This window comes from Lithobates pipiens, unplaced genomic scaffold, assembly GCF_037356315.1.
Source record: "Lithobates pipiens isolate NorthernLeopardFrog02 unplaced genomic scaffold, aLitPip1_a1.2 Scaffold_18, whole genome shotgun sequence".
Classification (NCBI taxonomy): Eukaryota; Metazoa; Chordata; class Amphibia; order Anura; family Ranidae; genus Lithobates; species Lithobates pipiens.
Window position 1 is genome coordinate 196,713,349 of NW_027507758.1, and position 26,341 is coordinate 196,739,689.

The 26,341-nt window shown below is 46.8% G+C and overlaps 1 protein-coding gene and 1 long non-coding RNA gene across 2 annotated transcripts in view; one reads left to right on the forward strand and one right to left on the reverse strand.

The window, feature by feature from the left end:
• Positions 1–26,341, forward strand: part of RMDN2 (regulator of microtubule dynamics 2) — a 649,991-nt gene that overhangs the window by 379,425 nt on the left and 244,225 nt on the right. The window contains exon 5 of the mRNA XM_077486505.1: positions 3,110–3,185. Within this exon, the coding sequence (XP_077342631.1) occupies positions 3,110–3,185 (76 nt within the window). The remainder of the gene's footprint in view (positions 1–3,109; positions 3,186–26,341) is intronic.
• On the reverse strand, positions 1,510–22,140 carry LOC143987627 (uncharacterized). The gene is made up of 3 exons (XR_013276670.1): positions 22,045–22,140; positions 14,027–14,213; positions 1,510–1,550 (listed from the first exon to the last, which is right to left on the reverse strand). It is a non-coding gene; the product is annotated as an uncharacterized LOC143987627 (long non-coding RNA).

Genomic DNA, 26,341 nt, shown 5'->3' on the forward strand with positions numbered 1-26,341 from the left:
GAGGCTGCTGAGAAAGCCATGTGTGTTTGAGCCTTGGGGTGCACACCCTAATGCAATAGGCTGCGCACACCTATGTTCCCATCTATCGCCCCTCGACAGTTGGGAAAGTCCCAGCAGTCAGCCATTCCTGTGCTGTTAAACAGTGGCGGAATTATCAGGGTCGCAACAGTTGCAGTTGCGACTGGGCCCTGGAATTCCATCACTGTGGGGGGGGGGGGCCCAGCGTGGTTGCTATCCACACAGCTGTGAGTGGAGAGTGTGTCTCTCATGTAACAGCAGCGCAGAGACACCGGGACTGACATTTAATTTTCCCTCGTCCTCTCTCCCAGGGAACACAAAACACACAGCTGATCTGCTCCCCCTTCGGCCCCCCCTCTCCTCCTCTCCTGTGTTCTCCGCGGGCATTCAGGTGCGAAGCTAACAAGCTCACATTTCCCACGGAGAACACAGGAGAGGAGAGGAGGGGGGGGCCGAAGGGGGAGCAGATCAGCTGTGTGTTTTGTGTTCCCTGGGAGAGAGGACGAGGGAAAATTAAACGTCAGTCCCGGTGTCTCTGCGCTGCTGTTACATGAGAGACACGCTCTCCACTCACAGCCGTGCTGACCCCTCTCCAATGTGTGTATAGACTCAGGAAGATCCCGTCGCCCATCAACATCATAGAGCTGCTGATTGTTGCCTCCCCCAGGTGCGGGGGGGGGGGGGGTACAGAGATCTGCTGGGGGCCAAGGTGCACAGAGGAGTCCAGCAAGGTACAGAGAAACCTCTTTAAGGGGGGGTGACTGTCTAGGGACCCTAAAGTAAGGGGGGGCTCTCTGGGGACCCTGATGTAAGGGGGGGTATCTGGGGATCCTGAAGCAAGGGGGCCCTCTGTGAACCCTGATGTCCAGTACCACCACCACCACCGTGCCACCCACCTTCAGTACCACCACCACCCACCTCCAGGACCACCACCACCCCCTCTCCAGTACCACCACCACCACCACCGTGCCACCCACCTTCAGTACCACCACCACCCACCAGGACCACCACCATGCCACCAACCTCCAGTACCACCAACAACCCTTCCTCCAGTACCACCACCATGCCACCCACCTCCAGTACCATCGCCACCCTCCTCCAGTACCATCGCAACCCTCCTCCAGTACCACCGCCACCCACCTCCAGTACCACCATCACCACCCACCTCCAGGACCACCGCCACCCACCTCCAGGACCACCGCCACCCACCTCCAGGACCACCGCCACCCACCTCCAGGACCACCGCCACCCCTCTCCAGGACCAATATCCCCCTCCAGTACCACCACCACCCACCTCCAGTACCACCGCCACCCCTCTCCAGGACCACCATCCCCCTCCAGTACCACCGCCACCCCCCTCCAGTACCACCACTGCACTGGTGACACAGGTTTCACTTGGGACACAGGCTGCACAGAAATGTTTTACTTTGTTGTACAGTGGAAAAAAATATAGTATCAAAATCATGCTTTTCCTGATTTCTTTCATCGGGGCCCTGAGGTTTCTAGTTACGCCTCTGCCGTTGAAGGAAACACTGGAGTCAAACAAGAAAAAAATATATATAAGTACTTTTGCACATAACATTGCAAGCAGATTACACAAAAACATTCTTCCACAACATCAGTATAACATTTATTTGATGGCCATTGATAAAATTGTAGGGGGATGGGGGGGTTTGAGGTGACTTTGGGAGCCCCAAAAAAAGCCTCAGGCACTCTGCCTGAATTAAAGGACACACATTACATTTGGACACATTTTAGGGAGTGGGGGAGGGTTATAAATTAATTTAAGGACACGCATTACATTTGGACACATTTTAGGGGGTGTTTCAGGGAAAGCAGTACAATGGAGCTGACAATATACATTGTTAAAGGGACTAGGCTATAGCTGTATATGGGCCCAGAAAAGCATGCTGGGGAGGTTAGTGAAGACAAATATTCATGTAGGCCAAAAAAAGGAGTATTAAAAAAACTTCCAGCATGCATGAGGATAAATGGGACATTCACAGCATATTCCAATCATGGTAATTAGGGAATGATGGAATAAATACAATACATTAGCAAACATTAAATACATTTAATGTGATGTTAAAGGAGAAAACTTGCATTAATATAGTCCTTCTGCAGGACCTGGATGATGGCAGAACAGGTCTCTGGAATAATGATCCCCAGAGCCGGGGGGAGATGCCTGTTGAGAGCTTGAGGTCCTGTAGACTGCAATCTCGTGATTGCATAGACGTGGCTTTTCCCATAGTGCACTGTGTCTGGCACCCAAACACAGTGCATTTGAGGACTTTTTTCTTCAATTCAATAGATTTTTATTGCTTTTAAAAGATACAGACGATATACAATCAACAATTGACATCACATAGCAGTATAGTTGGGATAGCATTACATATGATATTTGTAATGTATAACAATGTAGGACAGAATCAGTTTAGTTTGCGGATGTATTGTAATATGCAGCTGCTGAATGCTTTATGCAACTTATGAAAGTTTCTAACTTTGTGAACTTATGCTATAACTAGGACTAGCAACACAAGAGCATATACTGAACAGTATACCAGGGTGAAAAACAGAACAATGAAATGCTGCACAGCTCGGCTCAATAATAACAAATTTTGCTCATTCATAAAACGAAGAGATTACTCACATCACTGTGTGATGCATTGGCCAGGCGGTGTATGTTTAGATGTAGATAGACACATGCCACCACAGTTTTTTTTTTTTTGTTTTTTTTTTTTGCAGGGGGTGGCAGGCAGCAGGGCTCAGAGCGAGCCTGCAGGAGAACCCCTTTAGCAAGTGGCTTGCTAGAGTGGGTACTTGAAAGGGGGAGGGGCCAGGAGCACGGGCAGTGGAGCCCAGATAAGAAGGGGGAAAAAAAGGTTTTAAATAACTTTAAACCCCTTTTGTGTGTAATACAATACTTGCTGTATGTTATCAAAGGGCAGCTCTGGGCAAATTTGTGCGGATTAAACGGCAGTCTGCATGGGGGGGGGGGGGGGGGGGAATAAAGAGCACACAGACTTTGATTTTGCCACCTGAAGTTCAGGAATTATATAAGTGATTATGTTTTTTTTAATCTTTTTTCCAGGTATGCAATAATGTGTGGTTATATGTCTGAATTTGACAATGTACAGAATAAAATCAAGAATGGCTACCTCTTTAAGGTTTGTTTTAATTTGTTTGAAGAAGAAAATAAGCAAAATAGGCTTTTTGGTTCCAGTTTGAAGATGTATTAAAAGCAATTGGGGTTGTTTTTTTTATTAGTTGTCCTGGGAAACACAGTATTTGTATGATATTTATGAACATTCACTGTTAGGGATGAGCTTGGTGTTCGACTTGAACACGGGCCGTTTCGACTGTTAGGCGAATTCAGAACTTTGTGGACCGTTCACACCATATTCGTGTGGCGTGAATGGCCCACGATGCACTACGCTATTCGCAGTGCATTGCTGGCTCATGATTGGCCAAGCATGCACTGTGACCCCGCATGCTTGGCCAATCACAGCGCCGGCAGTGAGGAGAGCCATAATTGGCCACAGGCAGGATGCTTGGGGCCAATTATAGCTCAGGGGGTTTAGTACATGCCCCACACTATATAAGGCCACCAGCACGGTGGCCTAGTGTAGTGTGTGGGCATGCAGGGAAAGAGCAAGATAGGCAGGGACAGTGTCTTTTTGCTTGGGAACCTAGTGCTGTTACAGTGGGTGTTGTGTGCCTCCTGCACAGTATACACCTGAAGATACCCCTTATTGCTGGTGTTCTGTTTCTGTAATACAGGCATCATAGTTGGCAACATTGTAAAAAAAATTGCGGGACACTTTGGCTGTAGGTGGAGTTGTATTATAATTAGGGGGCTAGGCATGCGGTTATAGGCGTGGCATAGGGAAAGGTGAAAATGTGGTGCGCTCAGTGCGCCGCTGTGAAATCTGGGCGTGATTTACGTAAAATAGTGGGCGTGACTTAAATGGGTCTGGCTCAAAGGGGTGTGGTTAGAGTCTGAGATGAATGCAGGATGGAGAGGGAAGGGGGGTGGGATGGAGGGACAGCAGCCCCAGATGCTAAACCACAATAGCAATATGTGTTTTCCAGAGTTTGACAATCAGCAGATAAAGATACTCCAAATACCTGGTGTTAGTGCTTCAATCATCCTGGGGCCATGATTGTTATGGTGTCAGGACGATTGAAGCGCATTATTTCTATTATTACATTGTATTATAAAATTAAATCATTCAACTCACCATAATGCAGAATCAGTGGGAGCCATGAGCGTGTCACTAGCCACGTTGCCTGCCACCAGATGCCATCGGGTGCCCCCAGCAGAGTCCCTCCTTACATCAGGTGCCCCATCAGAGCAGCCTTCCTCAAATCTGTCTCTATCAGCGGAGCCCCTCCTTACATCTGGTGTCCCCACCAGTCCTCCTTACATCTGGTGTCCCCACCAGTCCTCCTTACATCTGGTGTCCCCACCAGTCCTCCTTACATCTGGTGCGCCCCTGACATCCAGACTGGCCCGCCCCCCTCTGGCATCCAGACTGGCCCGCCCCCCTCTGGCATCCAGACTGGCCCGCCCCCCTCTGGCATCCAGACTGGCCCGCCCCCCTCTGGCATCCAGACTGGCCCGCCCCCCTCTGGCATCCAGACTGGCCCCCCCCTCTGGCATCCAGACTGGTACCCCACATCTAGATTGCCCCCCTTCTGACATCCAGACTGCCCCCTCTGACATTCAGACTGGCCCCCAACATCCAGACTACCCCCGACATCCAGAGGTTGCTGCTTGGAAAGAGATTGAGCTGCGGCGCCGCCCACCTTCAGCCCCATTCCATTACAGTTCACAGACACTGGCAGTGGGGCGGGGGTGGGTGGCACTGCAGCATCTCTATTGTAGCCACCCGCCATGTCTTCTGGTCTTCTTTATTATGGCGGTTGGCGGAGACATTGTCTCCACTGGCCGCAGTCCTCTAGCGGCCGGCGGCAAATATCGTGAATAACCAAAATTTCCCGGGGACATTTCCCTGGAAACAATTAAATCAGGCAAAGGGTCCTAATCCTGGGAATGTCCCGGGAAATTCAGAACAGTGGGAAACTTAGGCATCTGCAGCTGTTAGCCCTTGTGCACACGGTCGGAGATTCAGACGGAATGTGTCCTATCGGACCGTTTTGTCGGATAATCCGACTGTGTGTGGTCTCCATCGGACTGTTTCCGTCTGAGTATCCGACGGACCAAGTTTTCCAACTTGTCCGTAAAATTTTCCGACAAAATGCTCCGATCGGACATACTCTGATCATGTGTAGCCTACTCCGACGGACAAAGTGCCACGCATGCTCAGATCAAATTCCTAGACCAAAGCTATTGGCTACTAGCCTGAACGTAGTCCCGTCGTAACGAAATAACGTCATCACGTTATGTACAATCGGATTTTCCGACAACTTTGTCTGACCGTGTGTATGCAACAGTTTCGTACAAAATTCGGACAAAATCCAATGGATTTGGTTGTCAGAATGTCCGACCGTGTGTACAAGGGCTTAGAGTGGGTGTTGTGCGCCTCCTGCACAGTATACAGCTGAAGCTACTCCTTATTGCTGGTGTTGTTCTGTTTCTGTAACACAGGCATCTGCAGCATTTACAGTGTGTGTAGTGTGCCTCCTGCACAGTATACACCTGAAGTTACCCCAATTGCTGGTTTTGCCATCTCCCTGCAGGCCATTACTATGTCTGGCAGGCCAACAAGGAGAGGCAGACAGGAGCCAATAAAAGAGGGCAAGCAGGTTCTTTGTCTAGAGACAACAGTGCTGGTCATGAATGCGGTGCATCGTCATCAGCACGTGGCCATGGGACACGCTTTTCTTTATTTTTGGCAGCTGGACGTGTTGAGCCGCATCATGTTGAAGACTTGGTAGAGTGGATGACCAAGCCCTCCTCATCCTCCTCATCCTCTATCACCCAGGCTCACAGTACTAGCAAAGCAGCTGTCAACGCGTCCTCTTCCCTCGTTTCAATGTCATCAGTCACTCCTTCCCTAGACCCACCATGTCCTCCTGAGGAGTCCTCCGAACTGTTTGAGCACAGTGTTGGGTACATGCTCCAGGAGGATGCCCAGCGTTTTGAAGGCTCTGATGATGATACCCAGCTAGAGGAAGGCAGTAGCGTGAGCACAGAGAGGGGATGCTCAAGAAGGAAAGCAATCTGGCAGTCATGTTCCACGAGCTGCAGCATACTGCCAGGTTTGCTCCAGTGATGGAGGGAGGGGATGATGAGGTCACTGACTCCACGTGGGTGCCTGATAGGAGAGAGGAGGAGGCACATCTCCATCGAGGCAGGATGCCCTCCGGGAGCCAACTTAAGGGCAGCACACTGAATCACACCGCAGAGCTCTGCCTGGGCAGGGCGCTGCCTCTACGCGTTATTCCAAAAGTATCTCGCGTGGCCAAAACATCAGCCGCATGGGCACCACATGCTTGACCAGACATATGTTGACCTGCCATGCAGCTCATTGGCAAACATACCTTAAAGACCCACACCAAAGAACAAAGCGGACCTCTACTTGCTCCTCATCAGCTGGGATCTCCAACCCCACTATACCTTTAGTCCTCTCTGAAACCTGCACTGAGAGGAATAAAGGTGTAGAATTAGGTGTGTCACAGCCAAGTACTTGTGGGCACTCTGCTAGCAGTACACCGACGTCCAATTATAGCAGGCAAATTTCCCTGCCCCAGCTGCTGGACCGTTGAAAGAAGTTCACTCCCAGCCATCCACATGCCCAGCGGTTGAATGCTAGCTTGGCTAAATTGCTAGCACCTCAACTGCCGCCTTTTCAGTTGGTAGACTCAGCCCCCTTCCATGAGTTTGTGCAATGTGCGGTTCCTCAGTGGCAGGTTCCAGCTCTCTACCTGCATGTGGAAGGCAATGTCCATGCCTCGCTGGACAGGGCGGTCAGTGGTAAGGTGCATATTTCTGCTGACTCATGGTCCAGCAGGCATGGACAGGGACTTACCCATCTTTCACGGCCCATTGGGTCACTCTTCTGGCAGCTGGGAAGGATGCAGGACAAGGTACAGTAGTGTTGGAGGTTGTTCCACCACCACGCCTCCAAAATGCTACTACTGGTTGTGACACCTCTCCTCCACCCCTCCTCTTCTTCCTTCATGGCCTGTTCTGTGCTTTGTCCTTGGAACCAGCAGTGCTCCGTAGGCATTCAAGGGGCTATGCAAGTACGCAGGCAAAAAGATGCCATGCCGTGCTTGCACTGGTTTGTTTGGGGGACAGGAGCCACACTGGGGCAGATATTTTGTCAGGTCTGCAGGGGCAGGCCTATAGGTGGTTTATGCCACGCCAGCTTAAGCCAGGAATGGTGGCTTGCGACAATGGCACCAACCTCCTCATGTGCCCTGTGTGGCTCACGTCCTTAACCTGGTGGTGCAGCTGTTCTTGGGCAGGTACCCGGGCTTACAGGATGTCCTGAGGCAGGCCAGGAAAGTCTGTGTGCATTTCCGCCAATCATATAATGCCAGTGCTTGGCTGGCTGAGCTCACATGCAGCAGAGGGCCATCAATGAGTACCTGTGCAACTACGTCACCAGGATAGGGTCAGGGGAGCTCAGTTTTTTTCACCACGCCAGTGGGGCATGATCAGGGATGCATGCACTGTCCTGTCACCATTTGAGGAGGCCATGAGGATGGTGAGCAATGACAGTGCATGCAACAGTGACACTGTACCTCTTGTCCACCTGTTGAGGCATCCTGTCAGGGAAGATGTCCTCATTCCACAGTTTCTGCCCCCAGGTGCATACCTGTGCGCAGGCACCCACCAAAAATGCCCAGAATGGGCACCGGCACTTCTGTGAACACGCGTGCATGATCGCTTCTGCGATCGCGCACCGGAGCGGGTGTAAGCGCAAGCATGGGCACCTGGCGTTAGAACTGGCGCCAGTTAGGCTATTTAAACTGAGCTTCTAGAAGTGACAGGTTGCTGATTGATCTACAGCGTTACCTGAACCCTGATTCCTGTGTGTGACTTCTGCTACTGAACCAGCTTGCTTCTGACTACCCCTGCCTGCCTCCTTCCCTAATCTCTGGCTTCCCACAGACTGATCCTGTCTCCTGTTACCTATTCCTGTTGCCGAACCTTGCTTGTGACCGGATTACACCTCTGCCTGCTGTTTATGCCTGATCTGCCCATCGGTTGCCGAAGCCTGCCCGTGATTGACTACACTTCTGTCTGCTGTCTCTGCCTGACCTGCCTGTCTGTTGCCAACCCAGCCTGTCTGACCCTGCTTCCTGCCGCCAGCCTGCTTCCACCTCCGGTTCCCGGTGGTGCGTCCCGGATTGTCCTCTGCCAGTCTGCCAGCCATCTGCTGACTATTCAGCCTGCTACCTGCTGTGTTCCAGCTTCCTGTTCCTGAGATTCCAGCCTCTACTGGTACAGACTTCTGGACTAACCAAGGCACCCTTACCCAGCCGTGCTCTTAAACCTGCTGTCTCACCATCAGCGGTTCTCGAAACGGAGTTGTACGAGGGCCTTCCTCTACACGTCAGGCTCACCCACCAGGTACCTGGCAGTACCAAGCAGCCATGACTGAGCCTATGGGAGGAGCCTCTCTTACATCTAAAGTCTGCCAAAGCATCGCCGGCCTGATACAAGCAATTAAGATCCTGCAGGAGAAGTTTGTTCAACTTAAGGAGCATGTACCAGTTCTGCCTTCTCCTACCACTTCTGCTGCTGCACCTGTCACAGTGATGTCTGCTCCTGAATCATGTGTACCCTATCCTGAGAAGTTCTCCGGAGACCAGGTTTAGAGCCTTCCCCAACACCTGCCAGCTCTGCTTTTCTCTCCAACCACATACTTTTTCTGCTGAGACTACCAAGGTGGGGTTCATCATTTCTCTGCTCCAGGGTGAACCCCAATCCTGGGCTCATCTATTGGAGGTAAAGGACGCACAACTTAATACAATGTCCTCCTTCTTCCAGGCTATGTCCCGATTGTACGAGCACCCCCTTCAGACTGTTACCGCTGAGTCCTCTCTCCATGCACTCCAGCAAGGCCGCAGAGCAGTCAAGGACTATGTTACGGACTTCCAATGCAGACACGGGTTGGAATAATGCAGCATTGCGACATCAGTTCCGCTTAGAATTAGCGGAGGACCTAAAGGATGAACTAGCTTGTGTGGGGGTACCATGTTCTCTGGAGGATTTAATTTCATTGTCGATCCAGAACGACCAACGCCTTCGGGAATGCAGGCGAGAGGGGTCAGCAGGCTTTCCTCGGCCTGTGGAGACAATGCCCAAGTTCTGTTCACATCTAGCCATCGTCTGCTAATTCGCCCTCTTCTAAACTGGTATCGGGAAATTCTACACGACTTGGCCTGATCCGTCCTCCTCTCTCCCATGAAGAACGCTCACGGCGCTACCAGGCCAACCTCTGCCTTTATTGTGGTGGGACTGGCCACTACGTACTGAACTGTCCAGCTAAGAAATGTAAGGGTCTGACCGCTTCCTCAGTTACCCAGGCAGTCCTGCCTGCAACTTCTGCTCACCTGGCTCTGCCTATCATGTTCCAGCTCCCAGGAAGAAGCATGTCCACTACTGCAATTGTGGACTCCGGTGCATGCAGCTGCTTCATTGATTTGGCATTTGCAGACCTACAGCATATACCTGTCAGGTACTCACCAGGGGCCGAAGTGCTGAGAGCGGCTTCCCTTGCAACTGGGTGCACAGTACCCCTGGGGGTGGAACAGTGGGTACAGGGCACAAAGGGGCACAGGTTGCCAGCAGGTGACTGGTATGCAGGAAGTCTTCTGAGGGAAGAGATGCCTGTGCAGAGGGCCTTGGGATGTACTTGAAGAGAACGCCCGGCAGGGGTTCTAACACCTGACTTGTGTGAAGGTCTGGAAGAGGGCTTGTGCAGGAACAGGCCGAGGGTCAAACACAAGTAATCAGTCCGGAAGCCAGCAAGGCTGAATGTAGAGGATAATCCAGAGGCAGGCTGAGGGTCAAACACAGGTATCAGTCCGAGAGCTAGCAAGGCTAAGTGCCAAAGACAGAGGATATTCGAGAGGCAGGCCGAGGGTCAAACACAGGTATCAGTCCGGGAGCCAGCAAGGCTAAGAGCAGGAAGTCCGTTAAACAAGCCAGTGGTCAGGTCAGGAGAGAATCAGAGTAGTCTTCAGGCAATCCGGGTCACAACAGGAAGTGGTAAACAGGAACAGGAAGCAGAAGAACACAGGTGAGCTGAGGAGACAAACCAGCAAAGACACAGAGCAAATGGTTGCATTTTATAGGCCTGCCAGAGTGAACAGGTGAAGTGCAAACCCACCGTATTCGCGCACCCGTATGCTCTGGTCTACCCCGCAGGCGCATAGGGAAGCACTGACGTTGAAGTCTGTTGATCCTCTGACAATACCCCTTTAATCCCCTTCAATCCAAGAAGCAGGGACTTATTGTATTCTTAGCCGATGGCTCCTGTGTGAAGTCTGGACTGGTAACTAAGGAAACCCCTCCATTGCTAACTGACTCTTGCCAATCACAAGGAACTTTTACATTTATTTTCTCTCCCTTGTATCCTGTCATTTTGGGCCTACCATGGCTCCAGGCCCATAACCCGTTGATTAACTGGAGTTCTGGCAGCATCAGTTATCAGTCCTTATACTGTCAGGAACATTGTCTACCCAAGCCTGCTACCCTACTTTGTATGGACGTTGAAGCTGAACATTACCAAAGGGTGCCTAAGGCTTATTATGAATTTCTGGATGTTTTTAGTAAGCGGAGAGCAGACACCTTACCCCCACACAGAGTCTATGACTGCCCCATCGAGCTCCTGTCTGGGGCTGCCGAATATTTCCACTATCTGAAAAGGAACTGGGTGCCCTGAAGGATTACATTGACAAGAGTCTTCAAAAGGGGGTCATCTGCCCTTCTACTTCACCTGCCGGAGTGGGAATATTCTTTGTGGAAAAGAAAGACCACTTGCTACGGCCCTGCGTAGATTACCGTGACTTAAACAAGATTACAGTGAAGAATCACTACCCTCTTCCCTTACTTCCTGAGCTCTTCGAAAGACTCCGTTCAGTTTCCATCTTCACAAAAATTAGACCTGAGAGGAGCCTACAATCTCATCCGTATATGAAAGGGAGATGAATGGAAGACCGCCTTTCGTACCCGTTTTGGCCATTACAAATACCTCCTCATGCCCTTTGGTCTGTGTAATGCGCCTGCCACTTTTCAGCATTTCATCAATGACATTTTTAACCACTTTCAGACCGGACCATTTTCCTGGTAAATGACCAGAGGTCTTTTTACAATTTGGCACTGCGCTGCTTTAACTGGTAATTGCGCGGTCATGCAATGTTGTACCCAAACAAAATTTGCGTCCTTTTCTTCCCACAAATAGAGCTTTCTTTTGATGGTATTTGATTGCCTCTGCGATTTTTATTTTTTGCGATATAAATGGAAAAAGACCGCAAATTTTGAAAAAAAATGATATTTTCTACTTTTTGTTATTAGAAAAATCCAATAAACTCAATTTTAGTCATACATTTTGGCCAAAATGTATTCAGCCACATGTCTTTGGTAAAAAAAAAGTCAATAACTGTATATTTATTGGTTTGCGCAAAAGTTGTCACATCTACAAACTAAGGTACGTTTTCTGGAATTTACGCAGCTTTTAGTTTACGACTGCCTATCTCATTTCTTGAGGTACTAAAATGGCAGGGCAGTACAAAACCCCCCCAAATGACCTCATTTTGGAAAGTAGACCCCCTAAGGAAATTGATAAGTGGCATGTTGAGCCCATTGAATATTTTATTTTTTTGCCTCAAGCGATTGAATAATGACAAAAAATAATTTTTTTTTTTTTTTTTTTTTTTACACAAAGTTGTCACTAATTGATATATTGCTCACACATGCTATGGGCATATGTGAAATGACACCCGAAAATAAATTCTGCTGCTTCTTCTGAGTACGGGGATACCACATGTGTGGGATTTTTTGGGAGCTTAGCCGCGTACGGGGCCCCGAAAGCCAAGAACCGCCTTCAGGTTTTCTAAGGGCGTAAATATTTGACTTCACTCCTCACTACCTATTACAGTTTTGAAGGCCATAAAATGCCAAGATGGCACAAAACCCCCACAAATGACCCCATTTTAGAAAGTAGACACCCCAAGCTATTTGCTGAGAGGCATGTTGAGTCCATGGAATATTTTATATTTTGCCACAAGTTGCGGGAAAATTACAAACTTTATTTATTTTTCACAAAGTTGTCACTAAATGATATATTGCTCACGCATGCCATGGGCATATGTGAAATGACACCCCAAAATAAATTCTGCTGCTTCTCCTGAGTACGGGGATACCACATATGTGGGACTTTTTGGGAGCCTAGCCGCGTACGGGGCCCCGAAAACCAAGCACCGCCTTCAGGCTTTCTAAGGGCGTTACAGTTTTGAAGACCATAAAATGCCAAGATGGCACAAACGCCCCCCCAAATGACCCCATTTTGGAAAGTAGACACCCCTAAATTTAGGGGTACACTAGTGAGACTAGGTAATAAATGGTGGGTGCCCTGAAACTGAAAAAAAAAATAACTAACCAACCAGCGTCACCTGTAACCGTTATATGGTGATCACTGGTGAAAGGGTTAACTAGGGGGCAATCAGAGGGCTTGATGCGGTAGTATATGGGGGTCCCTGGCGCTATAAAAAGCTGCGGCGAACCTAAATACCTACCTGCCTAACTAGCGTCACCTGTGACACTAATACAGTTATCAGAAAAACGATCGCTTATTAGGCTGGGTTCACACTGGAGCGATGCAGGAACGCCACAAATCCGCGGCGGGTTCCCGCATCGCATGCCTCCCGGCGGCAGTTCACACTGCCCTATGCGAACTGCTGGGAGTGTCAGTGAAATGTTAATGACACCCCCAGATCAGTTCGCATTTCGCAGTGCGATCTGCAAACTCGGATCGCATGGTGTGAACACCCATGCGATCCGATTCTGCTGCGGACCAAAAAAAGGGTCCCGTGCGAGTTTGCGGCGGGTGCGACACGAATTCAGCCATACTATCTGTATGGCTGAACTCGAATCGCACAGAGATCGGATGTGATTTGCACTGCAGTGCGGTGCGAATCACATCCGTTCTCAAACCGCTGCAATGTGAACCCAGCCTTAGTGACACTGGCGACGGGGGGTGATCACGGGGTTAAACCTTTATTGGGGGGGTTAGGGGGGTACCTTAGAACTAAAGGGGGCTAACCCTAACTGCCCTAACAGTTATTACAGTCACAAATGACACCAATGCAAAAAAAAAAAAATGCAATTGGTGTCACTGTGACTGGGGGGGGTGTGAGTGTGCCTGGCATGTTCTACTGTACGTGTGGTGTGTTGGTGCAACTCACCGATCCTCTCTTCGGTTCCGGAACGAAAAATACCGACACGGAGGAGAGATCACATCACTTCCTCTCCTGTGAGGAAGGGGGTGGCCATGAATGAATGGCCGTCCCCTCATCCCGGATCGCTCCCGAACGAATGCCGACCGCCGCAGGCACCGGGGGGGGCCCCGATCGGGCCCCCCACCCGCGGGAAGGCAGGGACTTATATATACGCCCATATGCCTGCCCGTGCCATTCTGCCGACGTATATCGTCGTGCGGCGGTCGGCAAGTGGTTAAGGACTATATAGACATTTTTGTTATCATCTACCTTGACGACATACTTGTGTTATCCACTTCTCTCGAGAGTCATCGTGAACATGTCAAGAGTGTTCTTCACTGTCTCCGCTTACATGGACTCTATGCCAAACCAGAGAAGTGTGAGTTTGAGCAGCGAAGCATAAAGTTCTTGGGGTTACTAATTTCAACCGGTGGAATTGAGATGGACCCTCAGAAGGTCTCAGCAATTCTGTCCTGGCCAGCTCCCTCTGATAAAAAGGGGATCCAGCGGTTTGTGTGGTTTGCTAATTTTTACCGCAGATTCATCAAGAATTTCTCGCAATCATTACACCCATCACACAACTCACCAAACAGCATGTCCATTTCCGCTGGTCCCCTGAAGCCCAAGCTGCCTTTGAGACTCTTAAGAGACTGTTTTCTTCTGCTCCTGTACTATACCATCCTGATCCAGCGCTACCCTACATCCTGGAGGTGGACGCTTCCGAAAGCGGGATCCTGTCCAAATTAAGAGAAATAAATGACTGCGCTCCTAATCTAAAAGATAAAAAAAAAAAAACAGTTACAGCTGCAGCTACCAGGATGTGATACACATCCAAAATACAATGCATATAAAGACCAAAATTAGCTGAGCTACCTATCCCCACTGAGGCTATTACTGTTTGTGCAAGGAAATGAAAATTAATCAGATAATTCCAATAGATTAAGTGAAATCAGCTAGATTCAGAAAAATTCATATACAATCAAAGTTAAGTGATAAATGCTCAAAAATTGAATATGATTAATATATTTACATAGTTACATAGTTAGTCAGGTTGAAAAAAGACACAAGTAAATCCAGTTCAACCTTAAAAACAAATAAAAAATAAAAAAAATCATACAATCCAAATACCCAATTTTATGCCCACAATTGATCCAGAGGAAGGCGAAAAAAAAAAACCCCATCAGAGCATGATCCAATTTGCTACAGCAGGGGAAAAAAATTCCTTCCTGATCCCCCAAGAGGCAATCGGATTTTCCCTGGATCAATTTTACCTATGTTAGTACACAGTTATGGTGTCCGTTTATGAAGCAGTGATCAGTGGAGATCCAGAGGATCGCTGCTGATCACAGCCCATAAACAGTTTATAAACCAGAGATAATCGGGGGAGAAGTGTTTGAACTTGTTCTCCCGCCGATTATCTTCGCACACTGAGAATCCTCATTGAATGACACAGTAACAGCCACTTTATGAAGCTGAGATCTCAGCACTTCACTGGTGATCTGTGTCAGAATTCACACTCCCCGATTCACCAGCTCAGAGGTGGAGAACCGGGGAGTGAAGAGAGAATGTGGGGGGGTCTGAGGAGGAAAGAGGAAGATGATTAACTTCCTTATGCCTCGTTCAGACCCCCCAACACTAACCATGTCCCCCTTTCATATTTATGTGTATACATATATATATATATATATATATAAATATAAGAGGGCCAGTATGGTGGCCCGTAATTATGGGAGGAGCCCGGAGGGTATATAATCAGACCACCCACAACAGTCTGTGTCGGTTCCAGTGCAAGGTACTGGCTTATCATGCTTACTATCCTGCACCCCTTTCGCAAAACCTACCTCTGAGTTGTTGACACTCATGTCCCGACATCTTTCGGCACAGGCATAGTACGTTCGTAAATTCCTTCTACCAAACATACGATTCATTCATAGATCCAAGCCTCCGAGTCGCTGTCGGTCGTTCTCCAATATCACTCGCCATAGGCTTCACTAGTTATAAGATTCACTGTTCTTATCCTTTTTGAGATAAACAGGTATTGTTTGTGTGGGTTTCTGTGGCTGATTGAGGTGTAATTAAACCCACCTGATGTCTTTCCTGCACTTGACTAGCCTGGGGGGATGGGTGGCTGATAGGTGTTTGGTTTCACAGTAAGGAATGGCATACACTCTACAACCAATTCGTATCAGAGACTCCTTACTGCCAATTTATATCAGATTCATCTCAGCCATTTTTTAAAGCGGATTCATGTCAAATGCATTGCACAGGCTGACTGCCAACTCACTGCGTGTCCACGTAGTTGTACCTTTGAGATCGGTCGTATATCTTCGATTGTCCCACGCTCGGACCGCTACACACTCGCTGTTGCAGGTAGGACTTTGTTGTTACCGCTCCTCTAAACTCTAGTAGTTACGTTATCATGTTCGTTTATCATGTTCGTTTTGCAAAAAGTCGCACTTACGCCACCGTAAGTCTTTCTATGTCATCTTTCATGCATTTCATGCTTTCTACCCAACGCGGGTTTACTCGAGCCGTTCACTTCACGGCGATGCGGTCAAATCCGACACTCAAGCCCCTTACTCACCTCGCGTCTACGGCCGATTCGAATCTAGTCGCAACTTCGCTTCTATGTTTCGAATCCTTGGCAATCACAAAGCCCCTTCAACCGCCATCACCATTTAGTTGATTCGAACCCAGCCATATCATCGGTAATACGGTCAGATCTGTCATACGAGCCCCGTAGTCACCTCACATCTATGGCCGATTCGAATCTAGTCGCAACTTCGCTTTTATGTTTCGGACCCTCGGCAATCACAATCTCCTTCAAACCACCATCACCATTTAGTCAATTCAAACCCAGCCATATCATCGGCAATATGGGCAGATCTGTCATACGAGCGCTGTAGTCACCTCGCATCTACGGCCGATTTGAATCTAGTCGCAACTTCGCTTCTATGTTTCGGATCATTGGCAATCACCAGCCCCTTCAACCACCATCACAACTCAATCAATCCGAACCCGGCAATATCCTTAGCGATACGGTCGGATCCCATATATGAGCCTTTCAGTCGCATCTACGGAGGATTCGAGTTTAGTCGCAGCATCGGCGCAACGATTCCAGTCCTTGCCAAATGCAACTCTAACAACCAAGCCGAATCCTGTTGCATCTCTGACTCAAATGAGTCAAATCTTTCGCAGACTATTCCATAGCTATAACCCAGTTCAAACTAGTGACATCGACTGTACGAAATTCAGCAGTACTTACGTTTGACTTTCTCAGTCTATCCATACATGATCATACACAATTCTCTCCACCAATTTGCTTGGTGTTGCGCACGGTCATTTCTACATAATCACATTTCCTCTATAAACCTTTTCTTTCGCCTTTCAACAAAGCTCCTTGCAATAGCTGCAAGCATCAATGCAATGGCTCAAATACCCCCACTTATCTCCAGTAGCAACACGGCTGCTCTCCTCATTCCTACACACTTATAATTTAATTTATAGATTCAAATAAAGCTGCTTTCTTGCAATTGCTGCAAGCATCTCTGCAATAGCTTAATATGGCCACTCATCTCCAGTAGCAACACAGCCGCTCACCTCATTCATCCATTCATTCTCACCTCATAATTCAAATAAAGCCGCTTCCTTGCAATTGCTGCAAGCATTTCAGCAAGTGGCTCAAACTGCCACTCATTGTCTCCAGTAGCAACACGGCTGCTCATCATTTTTCTCTGTCGCTTTCCCCTTTTTAGGCCAGTTAGAACACCAGTCAGTCCACCCTGCACCAGGTTTGGACAGTATCTCCCAAAAATAAATAAATAAAAAAAAAAAAAAAAAAAAAAAAACATTGTCGAGGGCTTGCATCTTCACCAGGGGGCCAGCTTTGCCCCAAAGAGCTCTTTGCAATCCCCCTTGTCAAAACGAAATTCTCATGTCACCTTACTACAGGCTCCCGGTCAACTCAGTTCTCGACCCCCAACCAGTCGACTTCACAACTAGTGCATAAAGTCAGGTGTTTAGTTCAATGGGATTCCCCCTTTTCTCTTAAACACTCTTTCACTACATATTTTTACTTCACATACAGAATTTGACCTGCTCCTGAGGCGTTAGCAACTGTCACATACTTCTGTGCACTTCACTCTGTTTTCGAAGCACAAGCCTTCAATACGCAGACAAGGTCGCCTAATCTCCATACTTGCTGGCAGTGCAAGCATTAGTAGACCGAACCCACGTCAATTAACTACAGATCGCAACATTCCTACTTAGTATACCAGACTTCAGCTACCCACCCTAGTCCGCCCTGGGGCGCTCTGGTTCATTAGTCTGTGCCGAGCACAGACTGACACCCGAGCTATCGGTTACCTAGCCAGTCACCTCCTGGCTCACCTCGGTTGTCACGCATTCTTTTGAGTTTTCTAAAGTCACACTCAACAGCGCTCGAGCGCAAACCAACTGTCACTATGGCTGTCGTTCCTTGTCCTATTCTTCTTGTTTCCTTCTGCCTTTCATCTTATCTACCCAACGCAACTATCCCCTCCTACCTTTGCAACTTACCTCAAACATACGCACCCCCCCCCCCCCCCTGCTTTTAGTTGACGCCATGTCGCAGGCAGACAGTGAGGACTTTGCCTCAGCCCTGCCATCACCCTTTACGGGCTCAGCAAGCGGTGGTTTACAGTCTCACAAGAGCTTGGACCAATATAAAAAAAAAAAAAAAAAAAAAAATAATAATAATAAACTCATAGCAGAACTGTGTCGCAGGAGTAAATCATACCCTGCTGCAGCCAGGAAACCAAGCCTTTAGGCTACTGTTTCCACTGCCAGTGGCAGCCCTTCCAGGCACCACTTCAGTCTATCTTCTTTGCGACTACTCAGCGGCACTCCTGGGTAACCACACTGTCAACAGCAGTCGCCGAAGTCCAAGCAGAGTGACAGCCCTGGAGGTACGCCCAGCTGTGCCCCTACCAGCTCCAGTCACCACCGTCATTCCCATACCTTCACTTACAGATACACCCAACTTCTGCACCATCGTCTTCCCTGCACACCTTGTCCTAGCAGGGCATCTAGGAGGACATCTTGGATGACAAACAATGTTAACTTAGCATCCCTCCTCATAGCAGTACACAACTTGGCCTAGAACAAATCATATTCGCAGGGAGATGTCTCCGTCATCCTGAAGGCCCTTTACTTAATCGCAAGCTCACTGTCACAGAGTTTGTGCTGGCCTTGTGGACAGTCAGAGACATGCTAGGCAGAGCAACCCCAACAGGAGGGTAGAATTGGACCCGTATCGGCATGCAGCAGGTCACAAGTACGCAGGGTGCCCATCCTTTGACTATCACTGCTCATTTTCAGCCAAGGCAGCAGCCAGACTCAAGGGGATCTTTTACCTCCCATTTTTTAGTGTTTCTCTTCCAGGCAAAGACCCTGACTAAATCCTTAAATTAAGATGTGCCAGCTATAGCAGATCTGCCCATGGGAGTCGAATTTCTCACAAATTGGAATGGCATGCCAATGTGTATTCCCTCAGCATCTCTCTTCATCTCAGGTAGTCATGGTCACCACAGCCTCCACAGGTCCTCGCCTCAATTTTGGCCAAATTGGGTTTATAGGGCCATGGCCGTCAGAAATCCTCTTGATTCCTGGGTTCAGTTAGTCCTCCTCTTTTTTCGACCTCTACCCCATTGTCGCAGCAGCTCAAGTCTGGTGCAACAACTGGGCAGGACAAACAGTGACGTTCGCCACAGACAACCAAGCCACAGCCAGCATTATGAATAAAGGAAATCCTAGTAGCCTGCCATCGTGGCCTTCCTGCGCAGGCTGGTGCCACTATCCCCACAGCACCAATCTAACGTCCTATGCGTCCACATCCCAGACAAACGCAATAATCTGGCCAACACACTACCCGTTAACTTTGCTTCGTTATTTTTTGCAGGAACCTGGAACCGACCCGACCATGTCTCTTATCCCACACTGGTCGTAGCTAACCTCGGATTCAAACAACACTTTCACAACGCTACCTGCCTTATTAATCTTTCACTATCTCACAACACCCTGAAGGCCTACCGGGCAGCCTAGAGGTTCTATGTCAGGTTACTAGCCTCAAACCCCAGAGCAATACCAAGAGTTCTCCATCACATCCTGGTCTTCATATTATGCCACCGCACACAGTTGGCATTGTCACACAATACCTTAGACCCCACTCAGCTGACATCCAGTATTTCATCCCCTTATGAGATCCTAACAAACCATCTTGTTCACCGCCCATACGGTCAAGACCATGTTGTGTGGTATTCACAGGCAATGACCCCAAATCAGTATCAAACGGCTACCCGTCACCAGCGCCATATTCCGAGACCTGTCTTTCATCCTGTCACATTCCCCTTTTGGCTAAATTCAGCCTGGTCGTTCAAGCAGCCATCTACCTGGCTTTCTACAGCTTCTTACGCCCCAGTGAATACTGTCACCATCCCAGTTGTAAAGTGTTACGTAGACGCCACCTCACACGCCATCAGACTTCATCTTGCTCCTCATCGTGTCCAAAACACAATAGTCCGGTCCAGGGGTTGACATAAAACCTTTCCAAACTCTCAAAGCCTGGTGCCCCGTGTCCATCCTAGATCAATTTTTGGCCCATATGTTCGATCCCTCGCAGGACAGCCCATTACTACCGTTCCCGATTAGTACCCCAGGCAGCAACTAGTTCATTAGTCACGTCAGGTTCCTTTTGAGCAAATTAGGCCAAGACCTTGGTCATTTTCTTGGACATTCTTTCGCATAGGAGCAGCATCAGCAGCCTCACGAAACGGGGTCCCAGTCCACGCGATCAAAGATGGGCAGGCGGGAATCCACCTGCTTTACTTGATACATCTCCAATCCACAAGTGGAAATGTCCTGAGCCTTCAGCAAATTTGCCCTGTAATGTCTTGTTGTACATAAATTAATAATTACCTCCCTACACCAAATCTTTTGCGGCCTTCTCTTGGCATATCGCCCAGCAGAGCAGGGCTCACCGCCCAGCTCACCAGGGCTTACCTTACAGCAGACCAAGGGCACAATTCAGGTCTATTTTATGTTGTTAGTCTTGTGACTTGTTTATGTGTTCTTTCATATCTCTTAGAGCGGAGGGCTCCGACCATAAATAAGAGGGCCAGTATGGTGGCCCTTAATTATGGGAGGAGCCCGGAGGGTATATAATCAGACCACCCACAACGGTCCGTGTCGGTTCCAGTGCAAGGTACCCACCCACCCATTTCCCTTCTCAGAGTACTTCACTTAAAACACGTTTCTCTACAGAAACATCCATTTACTTTCTTAAGGTATGCGGCCTTCTCTTGGCATATCGCCCAGCAGAGCAGGGCTCACCGCCCAGCTCACCAGGGCTTACCTTACAGCAGACCAAGGGCACAATTCAGGTCTATTTTATGTTGTTAGTCTTGTGACGTGTTTATGTGTTCTTTCATATCTCTTAGAGCGGAGGGCGGCTCCGACCATATATATATATATATATATATATATATATATATATATATATATATATATATATATATATATATATATATATAAATATAATGTGTGTGTATATACATGTATGTATAATGTCTGTATGTATATATTATGTAGGGGGACTCTTTATTTCACTAACATTAATCACACCGTGTGTCAGTGTATTGAGCTGTGATAATTTATCACTGCTTAATAAATTGACATCTCTGTGTATCGGTGAATTTCTAGTACTGTAATCTCGTAAAGTCTCATGAGATTCCAGTATTAGGGGCCTTTCTCCAGTGCTAGAAGCGTTTGTAGATCGCTTCACTCCTCCAAGGGTGAAGCGATCTACTCCGCTTCATAAAGTGGCACACAGAGGAGAAAGATCTCCTATGTGAATGCCGGAGAATGAAGCAGTGAATAGATTTCACTGCTTCATAAAAGGACACCTATATTATGTACATTCAGGAAAGTATCCAGGCCTTTCTTAAAGCAATCTACTGAGCTGGCCAGAACCACCTCTGGCGGGAGTCTATTCCACATTTTCACAGCTCTAACTGTGAAGAAACCTTTCCATACTTGAAGATGAAATCTCTTTTCCTCTAGACATAAAGAGTGCCCCTGTGTTCTCTGGGTTGACCGTACAGAGAATAACTCAACACCAAGTTCACTATATGGACCCCTAATATATTTGAACATGTTGATCATGGGATTAGTCTCCTTTTCTTAAGAGTGAATAAATTTAGTTCCTCTAATCTCTTGCAATAACAGTTGATTATATTCAAAAGTGAATAAATAATTATAAATGAATAAATAAATTCATTAATTTATTGATTATAATTCATTTAAATTAGTTTACTTATAATCAATAAATTAATTATAGATAAATACAGTGATTATTATAATTAAATAAAATAAAAACCCAGTGACAAATTAATAAAAAATGATATCCATAAAAAAGGTGAACCAGTGAACCACAACCAATGAGAAAAAGTCCAAACAAAAAGTCTTTATAATGGAAGAGATATCTCTTTAAGAGGGTGCCAGTCAGCCGTGCGATCCACCTTCATCAAGCCAGAAACCCGTGAGTCAACAGTGGGAATGCACACTTACCAGAAAGCGGTATGTAAACGCTCATTGAATTTGTCACCCGAACTGCACCAATCCTAACTGCTATTGCGGAAACACTTTCGAATGGACCATGGAGATTTCCCCCTAAGTAGGCAATGGTTTAGATGGTAACTCAGAAAACACAAAGAAAGCCTCCCATAGCATAAACCAGGCAGGGTATTTTTATTTAAACAAAATATACTCACAAACATAGCAGTAAAAAAGCATGAAATGCCGGCCGGCATGCGAACGCCGTTCAGAAGGTCAATGTAATTGCGTCAGCACATCTGGACCACCTGACGCACGCTTCGTCATACGGTGACGTCATCTGGGGGTATGGGCAACACGCTGACGCATTACATTTAAATAGGGACAGTAATAAAACCAAGCCTCATTGTGAATAATGGCACTAACAACCAAGCCTCTTTCTGAGTTGGAGGGAACAGGAAGTAGTCATCACTAACAACCAAGCCTCTTTCTGATTTGGAGGAAACAGGAAGTGTAACAGCACTGGCAACCAAGCCTCTTTCTGAGTTGGAGGAAACAGGAAGTAGTCATCACTAACAACCAAGCCTCTTTCTGATTTGGAGGAAACAGGAAGTGTAACAGCACTGGCAACCAAGCCTCTTTCTGAGTTGGAGGAAACAGGGAGTGGTCATCATTAACAACCAAGCCTCTGTAGTGTCACATTTTGCTGCCTATCACAGGATGCTGCGGAAGTGACGTTGCCGCCAGAAATTGCGTACTGCGCATGCGCGATGCGTTCCAAACACTCGCGCCGTGCGTTCCAACATAGTTTCGGCAATACCGTTCAGCGAAACCATCACATAATGTTACGGAAGTGATGTTACACACAACACAAACACTGGGCCGTTCGTTACAACACTAATACTTCCCTTGTTACCTAGTAGGTTTTGCATTGCTGGGACTTGTAGTGCCTATCCTGAGCTACATGCTTCAATGTTCATTGAAGCTCGCGGATAGGGATGAGGACACTGAACATTGAAGCATGTAGCTCAGGAATGTTTGGAACGCATCGCGCATGCGCAGTACGCAATTTCTGGCGGCAACGTCACTTCCGCAGCATCCTGTGATAGGCAGCAAAATGTGACACTACACCTCTTCTGATTTGGAGGAAACAGGAAGTGGTCATAATAACCACAACTAAACACAGTTGCCATATTGAAAGAGGGTGCAACTAATGGCAAAAATAATAAAAATCATAAAAAAGCTTTGTATTAGCATCCAAACCTATTAAATAAAAATATATAGAAAGGATAAGAAATAATAAAATAAAAATAAAAAATAAAAGTAGAAATAGGAATGAAAATGAAAATAAAAATAAAAAATAAGAATATAAATAAAAATAAATATGAATATGAATAATAAAATAAAAATAAATATAAATAAAAATAAAAATAAATACAAATAAAAATAATAATAATAATAATAAAATAAAAATAGAAACAAAGAAAATGGAAATGAAAATGGATCAAAAAAATAAATAACCATAATAAAATAAAAATGAATAATAAATAAACATAAAAAATTAAAAATTAAAAAATTAAAAAATTAATAAATGAAAAATAAAAATGAATACAAATTTAATAGAAATTCGTATTTATAAATGTATTAGCCCAAAAAATTGCCAAAGAAATATTTTATACCAAAAGGGTATATACATAATTGATCAAAAAGACTTTTCTTTTTATCCTCAAAATTTTTTTTTTCCAAAAAATGTTTTCCTTGTTAACAACCAACTCACAACGAGGTGACAAAATTATCGCAACTAATATCTTACATCAAAAAACCTCCCATATGCCATATATAATGGATGAGCATAATTCCCAACACCCAACCCAAATCCCAAACTGACCAACCCAATCTCAAGAGTTGTCAATAAATGCATTGACATCTACGTCTGCATTGATTACATAGGGGGTGTAAGACTTTAAACGATAAATCCAGGACATCTCCAATCTTGATATGCCCCTGACAAGAGAACCACCCCTCCAAGGCAGACTAAACTTGTCTATCCCTAAAAAAATAGTTTTGGCTGGATTTTTATTATGATGTTCAAGATAGTGTCTCGAAACAGAATGTTTGGGAAAACCATTTATGATATTGGTGACATGCTCGTTTAACCATACATAGAGACACATGGGCACTGGAGTAAATAAACAACACTTTCAGTGGCGCATGTGATGAAGGGTTTGATGGTAAATACACGTGATGTACTAAAAGAAACGAAAGTATGAGTTCGTCTCTGGGAGCAACCATTAAAAGAACAGAGCCGGCACCTACGGCACTGGTAATACCCAGTTAAATTTTCGAAGAAACCTTTCTTCGAGACCAGAGAATCTAATACATTGGGTGCCAGCCTATCTCTAAGGGAAGGGGCACCTCTATACACTACCCGGGGGCTAGCTGGTAAAAAAGTGGTCAACACAGGATCATTGTTCAAAATGTACCAATGTTTGTTGATCAACTTTTTAATATTATTGTGTTGTATTGAGTAGGTCGTAATAAATGGAACAGATCCAGACAGATCATTAGAAGAAACCTTGGTTTCAGATCTTCTCTATTGGTAGCAACAACCTCCTGCAGGGCAAACTTTATCACCTGATCATCGTAGCCTTTATCCAAAAAACACTCACAGAGAACTTTTGCCTGCGTTAAGAAACTGTCAGTCTCGGTAAAATTCCTTTTTACCCTTAGAAATTGGCTTTTAGGATTTGACCTCAGCCAAACCTGATGGTGACAGCTATCAGTAGGAATATATGAATTCCTGTCCGTACATTTGAAGTATGTAGAAGTAATGAAGCGGTCGTTACATTTGGAGATGGTTAAATCTAAAAAATTTATACTAGTTTGACTAGCCTCAAAATTTAGACAAATCCCTCTCTCATTCAAATTTAGAAATTGCATGAAAGCATCTAACTCACTACGATCCCCATCCCACAGGATGGGGATGTCCCAATGTCAGGGTCTCAAGAATTTGATTCACCAGGTAGCCTTTTTCGGAAGCTTGCCCCCGCTGAGAGGAACTACCATGTTGGTGATCATGAACTCCTTGCCATAAAGGCCGCCCTTGAGGAATGGAGATATCTTCTAGAGGGAGCTGCTCATCCAATTTTGATTTACACAGATCATAACAACCTTGAGTACTTACCGACTGCTAAATGGCTGAAACCTTGCTAGGCCCGATGGGCACTTTTCTTCTCGACATCACCTACAGACCTGGCTCAAAGAATGCCAAGCTCGACGCGCTGTCGCGCATGTTTGAGGATCCAAAAGACTTACCAGCGACAGACATCATTCTGCCAGCAGGGAATTTCTTGTTACTACAGACTGATCTCTTGTCACAACTGAAGTAGGCATCTACAGTCATCCCTGCCCCTGTCAGGGACACCCTCCAGGCAAGGGAGGGTCTTCTTTGGAAAAGGGAGCGAGTTTTAGTTCCGGAAGAAGTTTGAATGCAGGTTCTGAGTTTCTGCCATGAGCACCCCTTAGCGGGGCATTTTGGGGTTCGTAAGATTACGGAGCTGGTGCAACACACTTTCTGGTGGACTAATCTTGAAAGAGACTGTAAGAGCTATGTGGGTGCATAAACCACTTGTATCCGGAGTAAAAGCACCCGAAACAAGGCATGGGGCTTGCTCAGACCTCTGCCTGTGCCTGACAGGCCCTGGTCCATGATTTCTATGGACTTTATAGTAGAGTTACCACCTTCTGAAGATTGTAGGGCCATCTTTGTTATCGTTGACCGTCTGTCCAAGATGGCCCACTTTTTACCCTTGAAGGGCACACCTACTGCTGCAGAGACTGCCTGGGTGTTCATCAGGGAAGTTGTTAGACTCCATGGGGTACCTGTTGATATCGTTTCAGACCGAGGGGTCCAATTAACACCCAGGTTCTGGAAATCAAGATTAAACTCTCAATGTCTTCTGCATACCACCCACAGTCCAACGGACAAACTGAACGGACTAATCAGACATTGGAACAATATATCCGTTGCTTCACGTCATTTGTCCAAGATGACTGGGTTCCCCTCCTACCATTAGCCGAGTTTGCTTATAACCACTCATGTCATTCAGCTACCAAACAATCTCCGTTTTTTGCAAACTATGGCTTTCATCCCACCTTCTTGCCCGACCTTTTTCTTGAGTCCTCACTGCCAGGCGTTCAGAATACACTGGAGTTTTTCAATCGCAATAATAAATTGTTGCGAGAATCTGTAACCAAAGCTCAGGAAGACAACAAGAGGGCTTTCGACAGAAAGAGGAGGGGAGAGCTGAAC